General features: G+C 50.7%; 1 protein-coding gene across 1 annotated transcript in view; it reads left to right on the top strand.

The window, feature by feature from the left end:
- Positions 1 to 11,141, top strand: part of LOC132567405 (harmonin-binding protein USHBP1-like) — a 47,569-nt gene that overhangs the window by 17,982 nt on the left and 18,446 nt on the right. Inside the window, exons 2-3 of the mRNA XM_060233079.1 lie at positions 3,027 to 3,175; positions 5,742 to 5,857. Of these exons, the coding sequence (XP_060089062.1) occupies positions 3,027 to 3,175; positions 5,742 to 5,857 (265 nt within the window). The remainder of the gene's footprint in view (positions 1 to 3,026; positions 3,176 to 5,741; positions 5,858 to 11,141) is intronic.

Genomic DNA, 11,141 nt, shown 5'->3' with positions numbered 1-11,141 from the left:
TGGTCGGCAGTCTACAATGTTCATAGCCAGCTTCATAGAGAGCATGTGGATAAAAATATGGAGCAGAGGTCCATCAGTGACTATTAGCCACAGTGTGTGTGTGTGTATGTGTATATATTGGCCACTGTGTGACACAGAGTGTTGGACTGGATGGGCCATTGGCCTGATCCAACATGGCTTGAACATGAACATATGAACATATGAAGCTGCCTTATACTGAATCAGACCCTTGGTCCATCAAAGTCAGTATTGTCTTCTCAGACTGGCAGCGGCTCTCCAGGGTCTCAAGCTGAGGTTTTTCACACCTATTTGCCTGGACCCTTTTTTGGAGATGCCAGGGATTGAACCTGGGACCTTCTGCTTCCCAAGCAGATGCTCTACCACTGAGCCACCATCCCTCTCTTCTCTTATGTTCTTCTCTTATGTTCTTATGTTCTCTTATTATTAACATGTCTGTGTCCTTTATGGAATTTATTTCTCGGCTACCTAATCTTCAATAGATACACACATGGCCCAGCCTGACATGGCCCGGCCTGACAAGGTCTCATTTATGTCAGATCCGGCCCTCATAACAAATGAGTTCGACACCCCTGCTCCAGATAATCCCTTGAGGAAAAGCGGCTTGGTCCAGGGGCTGGTCTCAAGGCAGAGTTATCTCTGCACAGAGAGAATTGACGGATGCAAACCAGCCATTGTGACTGTGGAAAAACAGGAAGGCCTTCAGCTGGCCCCTGTTTCCTTTGCTTACTCAAAACCCTGATCGATCCCCTTCCGTCATCCCCAAAATAATTACAAAGGAGCAGGGCGGGGCAGTTGCTCTAAAGAGATGGCGCAAGTGGGGCAGGGTGTGGGTTGGCTTGGAGTTCTTTAGCATGCCTCCTGTGCCACCAGCTCTTTGGACGATCTTGGCCGTGGCGATTGGTTTTAGCGGAGCCAATTCTGCTTGCAGAGTAACACAAGGTTTTGATTCAGGCCAAACCCTTCAGCAGGCCAAACGGAAAGTTGCCCAACTTGGTGTGGTGGCGAAGAGCAATGGACTCTTAATCTGGAGAACCAGTTTTGATTCCCCCACTCCTCCACGTGCAGCCAGCTGGGATGCTCTTGGCTCAGTCTGTTCTCTCATGGCTGTTCTCTCAAGAGCAGTTCTCTCAGAACTCTCTTAGCCCCACCTACCTCACAGGGTGTCTGTTGTGGGGAGAGGAAGGGAAGGAGATAGTAAGCCACTCTGAGTGAAGGGCAGGGTATAAATCCAACTCTGCTTCTTAACCACTAGTTGTGCTCTTTAGAATAAACTTCCTAGTTAGGGTTGCCAAGTCCAATTTAAGAAATATCTGGGGACTTTGGGGGTGGAGCCAGGAAACATTAGGGGTGGAGCCAAGATCAAGGTTGTGACAAGCATAATTGAACTCCAAAGGGAGTTCTGGCCATCACATTTAAAGGGACGGCACACCTTTTCAATGCCTTCCTTCCATAGGAAATCATGAAGGATAGGGGCACCTTCTTTTGGGGCTCATAGAATTGGACCCCCTGGTCCAATTGTTTTGAAACTTGGCAGATATTTTGGGGAGAGGCACTAGATGCTGTACTGAAAATTTGGTGCCTCTACCTCAAAAAACTGCTTCCCCAGATACCAGCGGATCAATTTTCCATTATTTTCTATGGAAATAAATCTCCATAGGGAATAATAGAGTTCCCAGCAGACACTTCCCTCCCCCCCACCCTGCTTTCTGACGACCCTGAAGCGGGGGGAGGGCCTCCAAACTGGGGGATCCCCTGCCCCCACCTGGGGATTGGCAACCCTACTCCTAGTTGCCCAGCTAGCCCCATCCTAACTCCTTATTTCCCACTGAAGAAACTTTGTAACCTTCCTGTGTGATTACTCCAGAACCCCCAAATGCAGGAGGGGGTCAAGCAGGAGTCAAACTGTGTTTGTGCCAGACATGTACGGCTCACTGTGATCAGTCAGGAGGACCAAGGTTCCCTCTAAGCTGAGTTAGCGTGAGCTAGCTCACAGATTTTTAGCCTCTAGCTCACACATTTTTGTCTTAACTCAGAAAGGCTGACCCCAGAGCACACTAATTTATGCAGTAGCTCACCACTTTAATGCCGATAGCTTACAAAGTAGAATTTTTGCTCACAAGATTCTGCAGCTTAGAGGAGACGTTGGTCAGGACCAATACTCCCTCTAAGCTGTGAGGAAAAATTCTACTTTATGAGCTACTGGCATTAGAGTTGTGAGCTACTGAATAAATTTGCTCTGAAGCCATTCTTCCTGATGAAAATGTGCGAGCTGGAGGCTAAAAAACTAACTCAGATTACAGGGAATATTGCTCTGGACCGCACATAGGGTTGCCCAGTCTCTCCACTGCTCCAGGGGGACGGGACTTGTTTTTTGTCCTCGTGAAGCTCTCGTGGCACAGTGGCATCACACGGAAGTGATGTCATCCGGGCACACCACAACGGGGACACTCTAGGGCACACAATAAAACTCTATGGTACCATGGAGTTTTATCATGTGTCCTAGAGCACCACACCAGAAATGCTCTAGGATTCATGGTAAAACTCTATGATACCATAGAGTTTTTACTGTGAGTCCTAGAGTGTCCCTGGAACTTCCGGTGACATCATCGCACTGGGGACAGTGTGCGGTGACGGGGCTCTTCAGGGATGGGGATTCCCCCTGCAGTCGGCTCTCTGCCGGTGGGTTGGGCCCCTCCAGGCCGGGGGATCTCCGGCCCCAGGTGGGAGCTTGGCAGCCCTAACCACTCAGGTACATCTCTGGTTCTTTGTCAACCAGGGCCAGTCCTAGACTCTCTGGCACCCTAGGCAAGGCTAACTTCTGGCACTCCCCCCACCCCGCACTGATAACATCAGCAAGTCACAGGGGGGCACCCAGTTCAGTGCCCCCAGAAGGTCGGCACCCTAGGCAACCGCCTAGTTTACCTAGTGGCAGGGCTGGTCCTGTGTCAACCTGCACCAAAGCCCTGAGGTATTCTGTCATTCTCGTCTTCCTTTTCGGTCACCAGACGGACGCAGAGCCTGCAGATGAGAGAGGCAAGGAAAAGGCCTCCGAGGAGGAAGAGATCCTGCAGTATGAGCAGGACATCACGGAGCTGCTGCTCACCATTGCCGGCCTCCACGGCAAAATTGAACACTTGCAGCACCAGAAGGCCAGGTAGGACTGCGGCACCCCTTGTTTCTCCCTGGGATCACCTGTCCTCCTGGGATCACTTGGGCCGGCAGTTGCCCTCCCCAGAGTCAGCCTATGCACTTGGCTAGAGGTGCCAACCTTCAGGTGGCACCTGGAGATCTCTTGCTATTACAGTGGATCTCCAGGTGACCAAGAGCAGTTCCCCTGGAGAAAATGGCTGCTTTGGAAGGTGGACTCTAGGACCCTCCCCTCCCTGAACCCTCCCCTTCCCAGGCTTTATCCCCCCCCCCCAAGTCTCCAGGAATTTTCTAACGCAGAGCTGGCAACCAAGGCAGAACAATATAAGCAAGATGTCCCTTGAGACTGACACCTACTGCCTATATGGTCGAGGACCTGTCTACCTTAGGGACCGTCTTTCCCCATATGAACCCCAGAGAGCACTGAGGTCAGCTGGAAAAAACTTGTTGACCACCCCGGACCAAGAGAGGTGAAGCTGCAATGCACCCGCAATTGGGCCTTCTCCTCTGTAGCCCCGAACCTATGGAACCAACTTCCAGAGGAAATGCGGGCCCTGCGGGACCTTGATCAATTCCGCAGGGCCTGCAAAACTTTCCTCTTTCGACTGGCTTTCGCTGACGAAGAAAGTAGTTGCTAATGATTACCGCCACCATAAAAAAGAACAAGCAGCATTAGCACTTTTATTAATAAATTAATTAATTTTAAATTTATCAGAATTTTAATGTTAAATGTAACTTTGTTTTTTGTATAACTGAATGATGTTGTTAGCCGCCCTGAGCCTGCTCCGGCGGGGAGGGCGGGATATAAATAAAATTACCTACCTACCTACCTACCTACACCTCACCATACCTCCTTATGATCGACTCTTCCAATTGCCTCCTAGTCTAACCCTACTCACAAGAGCTGGGAAAAGAGAGCAACCATTTTAATACAGCTTGACAACTCCAGTATGGGAAATTCTTGAAGATTTTGGAGTGGAGCCTGGGGAGCAGAGGGACCTTGTCAGGGTATACTGCCATAGCAGGGGTGGCCAAACTGTGGCTTGGGAGTCACATGTGGTTCTTTCACACATGTTGTGTCCTTCTCAAAGCCCCCAATGTCCCGTCATCTGGCTTGGAGAAGGCATTTGTCTCTTTAAATCACTTCTCCAAGCCAAGCCAGCCAGCGGCTTGCAGAATGTGTTGAAAGTTAAAGTTGCTTTCGTTTCACCTCTCCCTCCCCATCTATTTTCCTTCCTTCCTTCCTTCCTTCCTTCCTTCCTTCCTTCCTTCCTTCCTTCCTTCCTTCCTTCCTTCCTTCCTTCCTTCCTTCCTTCCTTCCTTCCTTCCTTCCTTCCTTCCTCTTTCAAACACCTGACGTTCATGTCTCGTGGCTCTCAAACATCTGATGTTTATTCTATGTGGCTCTTACTTTAAGCACGTCTGGCCACTCCTGGTATAATGCTATAGTATAGAGCCTACCTTCCAAAGCGTGTATTTTCTCCAGGGGAACTGATCTCTGTAGTCTGAAGATCATTTGTAATTTCAGGGGAACTCCAGGCTCCACCTGAAGGTTGGCAGTCCTAAAAATCTCAGCCTTATAGCATGAGGGTAGATTTACTTGTGAGCAGCTGATCATTCAGATGTTGCCTCCTTGTTTACCCTGATTAAAACAGGGATGTACTAATCTGGTCTGCAAAACCACCAAATTGGCCTCCATTTGCCTCCCTCTGAGAAAAGGCAGACTATAAATAGTATAACATGAAATCAATCAATTAATCTTGTTTTCATGAGCAGATTTTGGATTAGTCATTCCTTAACTCAGAATTTTTGAGTATTGCAGTCTGAAAGACATTAGTGAGCCACGGTCGGGGTGGAATTCTAATAGGAGCCTCTTTGCATATTAGGCCACACCCCCTGGCCATGGTGATTCTTGTAGGTTGCAGGAGATCAAAGTCAGTGCTTAGTTCTCATGGCCCTTTTGTACATGCCCGGGGAAATGCTGCTTGCCGCTTTGGGTCAGCCAGCAATTTTATTCCAAGTCAGTTTGGCCAGGGATCCTGGAGGTTTTTTGCCATCTCCTGGGCATGGAGCAGGAGTCACTGGGGATGTGTGTGTGTGTGGAAGCCGGTGAGGTATTTGTGAATTTCCTGTATTGTGCAGGGGGTGGGGTAGATGGCCCTGGAGGTCCCTTTCAACATGATGATTCTATGAAAGTCTCCTGTCCCTTGGAAGGGGCACTTCACCGAGAGACCGAGATTTAGAGAGGCGGCAATCCCAGAGATCAAGACCTGCTTAGTTCAAATAACTTTCCTGTGTGTGTGTGCGCGCGCACATGCGTGTGTGTGTGCACACGTGTGTGCGCGCTTGTGTGTCTAGAAGTCATGGTGACTTCTGGAGACCTCTAGTGGAGCTAGGGCATTTCCGAGAGGTAGCTTTGATATTGCCTGCCTTTGCCTCCTAGCCCTGGTATTCCTTGGAGGCTCCCATCCCAGTACTTGCCGGGGTCAGCCCTGCTTAGCTTCCGAGATCTGAGAAGATCAGGCTTGCCTGTGTTATCCAGGTCAGGACTAAACAATTCTCCTTGTTCACAGAGACGATGAGGATTTTTCTGACCTGGGCTCGGAATACACGGCGAGCCTGCCCCGGTGCCCTCAGCCTTTCCCAAACGTGGTCCTGGCCCTGCCGCCTCCGGCTCGGAGAGAGGAAGGTAAGAAGGGCTTGCGGAGAATCTTCAGTTCATTTTGCGTGTGGGACACTGAAAACACTTGTTCCTCTGGGCGTGCCAAAAGTGGGGAGGACGGGCTCGGAACAGGCTTTTAGTCGATCAGTGGCAGAGAAAAGGCTGGACAAATGAAACATAGAAACAAAGAGCTGATAGGGATCCAAGGGTCAACCAGTCCAACGTCGGGTTGCCAGTTTCTCCCTCTGGTCACCAGTGAGGAACGGGGTGGACTGGGGTGGGGTGGGGTAGGGTGGCCAGATCCATGTCGGGAAGCTCCTGGAGATTTGGGAATGGGGCCTGGGAAGGAGAGGGACTTCAATGGGGTACGATCAGGGCTTTTTTTTGAGCAGGAACGCACAGGAATACAGTTCAGACTGGCTTGGCATCAGGGGGTGTGACCTAATATGCAAATGAGTCCCAGCTGGGCTTTTTCCTACAAAGACTGCCCTGTGTGAAACAATGGTGACATCAGGGGTGTGGCTTATTATGCAAATGAGTTCCTGCTGGGCTTTTTCTACAAAAAAGAGAGAGAGAGAGAGAAGCCATGGGAACAATGCCATAGAATCCTCCCTCCAAAGCATCTGTTTTCTCCAGGGAAACAGATCTCTGTAGCCTGGAGATAAGCTGTAATTCCAGGGAATCTCCAGGTCCCACCTGGAGGCTGGCAACCCTAGATACAAGGCAGGAAATTCACAGCGGCCTCCCCCCACTCCCCCTGTATCCCCTGCTCAATGTTCAGACAATGCTTCTTAACGTAACGCGTTTTTGGTCATATGTGATCTATCAAGAGGGCATTTATAATCATCCCTTTCCCATTTATACACATTTGGGAATGGCTGCTCCTCGCCCACATCTTTGCCTTTCCTGCAGTTCTGAGAAGAAGAAAACCCAGAATGCAACTCCAATAAGTACTAAACTGAACACTTTCGGGTGCATTTGGGTGCGTTGGGCATCCCTCTCTCAGGGGTGGTTCACATGTTACAAACACTTCATGTCTCTTAAATATTTGAAGGGCTGTCACTTAGCGGAGGGCAGGGAGCTGTTCCTGTTGGCAGCAGAGGAGAGGACTCGTAAGAATGGGTTTCCATTAAGGGTGGGAAGGTATCGGCTGGATATTTGGATTTTTTTTAAACTGTCTCTCGGCTTGGCTTCGCGAACGAAGATTTAAGAAGGGTGCAATAGTCCACGTCTGCTGCAGGCTCGCTGGTGGCTGACAAGACCAATGCGGGACAGGCAGATCCGGCCACAGTGGCTGCAGGGAAAAGTCTGATTTAGGGTTGGTGCTGTAGCAGTGCGATTCTTCCTCAATCTCCTTTTGTCCTCAAGACCAGCTATGCGTGCGTTCTCAAAGGAAGAGACAGCCTGGTGGATGGTGTGCCTCCATGCTTTGCGATCTGAGGCTAGGTCAGACCACTGGTGATGGTTGATGCGACAGGTGCCAAGGGATTTCTTCAAGGAGTCCTTGTACCTCTTCTTTGGTGCCCCTCTATTTCGATGGCCGGTGGAGAGTTCGCCATACAGGGCAATCTTGGGAAGGCGGTGGTTTTCCATCCTAGAAATATGCCCTGCCCAGCGCAGCTGCGTCTTCAGCAGCAGTGCCTCGATGCTGGTAACCTCCGCCCGCTTGAGGACTTCAGTGTTGGTCACAAAGTCACTCCAGTGGATGTTGAGGATGGTGCGAAGGCAGCGCTGATGAAAGCGCTCGAGGAGTCGCAGGTGATGACGGTATAAAACCCACGATTCAGAGCCGTAGATGAGGGTTGTCATCACAACCGCTTTGTAAACATTGATCTTTGTGCCTTTTTTCAGATGCTTGTTGCTCCACACCCTTTTGTGCAGTCGGCCAAATGCACGGTTTGCCTTTGCCAGCCTGTTGTCAATCTCCTTGTCGATCTTGACATCTGAGGAGATGATGCACCCCAGGTAGCTGAACTGCTGGACTGTCTTCAGAACTGATTCACCCACAGTGATGCAGGGAGGGTGATAATCTTCCTGGGGTGCAGGCTGGTGGAGAACTTCTGTCTTCTTCAGACTAACTTCTAGGCCGAATAGCTTGGCAGCCTCTGCAAAGCAGGACGTCATATGCTGCAGAGCTGATACCGAGTGGGAGACGAGTGCAGCATCATCAGCAAACAGTAGCTCTCAGATGAGTTTTTCCATTGTCTTGGAGTGGGCCTTTAGTCGCCTCAGGTTGAACAGGCTGCCATCGGTGTGGTAGCGGATGTAGACACCATCATCATCATCTAGATCTACTGCGGCTCTTTGAAGCATCATGCTAAAGAAGACCGTAAAGAGAGTTGGCGCGAGAACGCAGCCTTGCTTTACACCTGTGCCTATTGGGAAGGGCTCCGAGAGGTCGTTGCAGTGTCTGACTTGGCCTCGCTGGTCTTCATGTAGCTGGATGATCATGCTGAGGAACCTTGGGGGACATCCTAAACGTTCCAAGATTTGCCATAGGCCTTTCCTGCTAACGGTATCGAAAGCTTTGGTAAGGTCGACAAAAGTCACATACAGAGCCTTGTTCTGTTCCCTGCATTTCAGCTACCTGGGGTGCATCATCTCCTCAGATGCCAAGATCGACAAGGAGCTGCCTGAGAACAAATACCATGTCGCTGGTGCTCCTGTTAGCTCTGAAGCCGCACTGGCTCTCTGGGAGGAGTTCTTCTGCAATGGTGGGCACCAGTCTGTTCAGGAGTATTCTGGCAAGGATTTTGCCTGCGATGGAGAGCAGGATTATCCCCCGGTAGTTGGAGCAGTCTGACTTTTCCCCTTTGTTCTTGTATAGGGTGATGATGATTGCATCGCGAAAGTCCTGTGGTAATTTGCCTTGTTCCCAGCAGGTGACAAGTACTTTGTGAAGTGAGCTATGTAGTACTGTGCCCCCATGCTTCCAGATCTCTGGTGGAATTCCATCAACTCCTGCTGCCTTGCCACTTTTCAGTTGCTTGATGGCTTTAACAGTCTCCTCTAGGGTGGGGATCTCATCCAACTCTGTTTTCACTGGTTGAAGTGGGGTGAGGTGGATTGCTGAATCTTGAACTACGCGGTTGGCACTGAAGAGAACCTGAAAATACTCCGACCACCGGTTCAGTATGGATGCCTTGTCTGTGAGGAGCACTTGGCCGTCTGCACTTCGCAAGGGACTCTGAGCCTGATATGATGGACCATATACTGCCTTCAGGGCTTTGTAGAACCCTCTTAAATCACCAGTGTCTGCACACAACTGGGTTCTCTCTGCAAGCTTGGTCCACCACTCGTTCTGAATGTCTCAAAGCTTGCGCTGGAGGTTGCTACATGCAGCGCGAAAGGTTGCTTTTTTTCCAGGACAGGAGGGCTGAGCAAGATGTGCTTGGTAGGCAGATCTCTTTTTCGCCAGTAAATCTTGGATCTCTTGATTGTTCTCATCAAACCAGTCCTTGTTCTTCCTTGTGGAGAACCCGAGGACTTCTTCAGAGATCTGCAGGATGGTAGTTTTTAGGTGTTCCCAGAGTGCTTCTGGAGAAGGGTCTGTGGGGCAACTGGGGTCCTCAATTCTTGACTGGAGCTTTGCCTGGAAGGCAGCTTTAACATCGGCTGACTGGAGACTGCCAACCTGAAACTTCCTCCGAGGGATACCTCCTCTCCTGGGTGTGGGTTTAAAGTGAAGACGGAGATTACAGCGTACAAGACGATGATCCGTATGACATTCTGCACTGGGCATTACTCGGGTGTGTAAGACATCTCGAAGGTCTCTCTGGCGCACCAGAATGTAGTCGATAAGGTGTCAGTGCTTGGACCGTGGGTGCATCCAGGTTGTCTTCAGACTGTTCTTCTGCTGGAAGATAGTGTTGGTGATGGTGAGCTGGTGCTCCATGCAAAATTCTAGCAGGAGGCGCCCGTTGTCATTGCAGTTGCCAATGCCGTGTTTGCCAAGTACTCCTTTCCAGGCTTCCGAGTCTTTACCTACTCTGGCATTGAAGTCGCCAAGGACGATCACCTTGTCCTCTGTAGGGGTCTTCCGTACGAGGTTGTGTAGATCAGCATAGAACTTGTTCTTTTCTGCAGGATCTGCTTGAAGGGTTGGGGCATACACACTGAAGAGTGTTGCATGCTGCTTGTTTTGAAGTGGGAGGCGCATGGACATGATGCTATCTGAGTGACCTGTTGGCAGGTTTTCGAGTTTGGAGGCAATGGAGTTCCTGACCATGAAGCCAACGCCAGAAAGGCGGCTCTCAGCCTTTGACTTACCTGACCAGTAGAGGGTATAACCAGCACCGTGTTCTTGAAGACTACCTTCCTCAGGGAAACGGACCTCACTGAGAGCTGCTATGTCGATATTCAACCTGAGAAGTTCGTGGGCAACTAGAGCAGAGCGTCGTTCAGGGCGACCGCTGTCTACTGTGTCAAGCATGGTTCTGATGTTCCAACACGCAAGCTTTAGTCTTTGCACACTTTGTGAGGCAGGTGCATGCCTTTTCTTTGTTGTTATTTTTCGACCGCAAGTAAGGATGCCCGTTGACCGCGGCTAGCCAACTGGGGTGGAAGAGATGAGCTTTGTTTAGGCCACCTTTTCTAGGCCCCTCTCCATGTGGAGCAAGCAGTGCTGTCCCTAGATAAGGCTGCTTGGTCGTTCAGGGTGCTGCCGAAAAATGCTTTCGTCTCCGAGTTAGCATCAGGCGACCAATACCCTGAACCGCCTACATGCAGGATCGGGACTGCGGCTTCCAGTGGCACCTTCCACCTGCCGTTTCGCCCCTTGCCCATCGCTGCAGGACTTGATGCGTTGTGGGTTGTGTATGTGGATATGCCCTTCAGGCCTGCGCAGAGGAATTTTTTAGGTGAAGCGCAGTGTGCGCGGTACTGGCTCCACCCTTTCACCTTGGGGTCATCTGCCATGGCCCAGTAAGCCGGGACGCCGGCAGCGAGTCCTCCAGGTGGTAGGTGTTACATTAACGAGCTCTATCTGCCCGGGTTTGATGTTAGAGTTTTCCTTCTCTTAGGCTGGCGAGGTTGGTGGGCCCAGCCTGTCCATCCGATTATACCGCCGGACAATTCGGTCGCACCATGACGTAGCAAACTCTGTGAAAAACGGGGGGGACCAGCGAGAAGGTGTTGCTAGGGATGCAGTAATGCAGGAGAGGCCATTGCAGTGACCATCTGCCAGGCATAGCCAGACAGTGACCACGCGGCGTTCACTACACCGGGAGAGGAGAGGCTATGTATTGCGCATACACTTTCCCTGGGGGGGTAGGATACCCAGAGGGAGCCCACCCACCCCCCGCCCCCTGTT

This window comes from Heteronotia binoei, chromosome 2, assembly GCF_032191835.1.
Source record: "Heteronotia binoei isolate CCM8104 ecotype False Entrance Well chromosome 2, APGP_CSIRO_Hbin_v1, whole genome shotgun sequence".
Lineage (NCBI taxonomy): Eukaryota > Metazoa > Chordata > Lepidosauria > Squamata > Gekkonidae > Heteronotia > Heteronotia binoei.
This window is presented reverse-complemented; position numbering and strand designations above follow the sequence as displayed.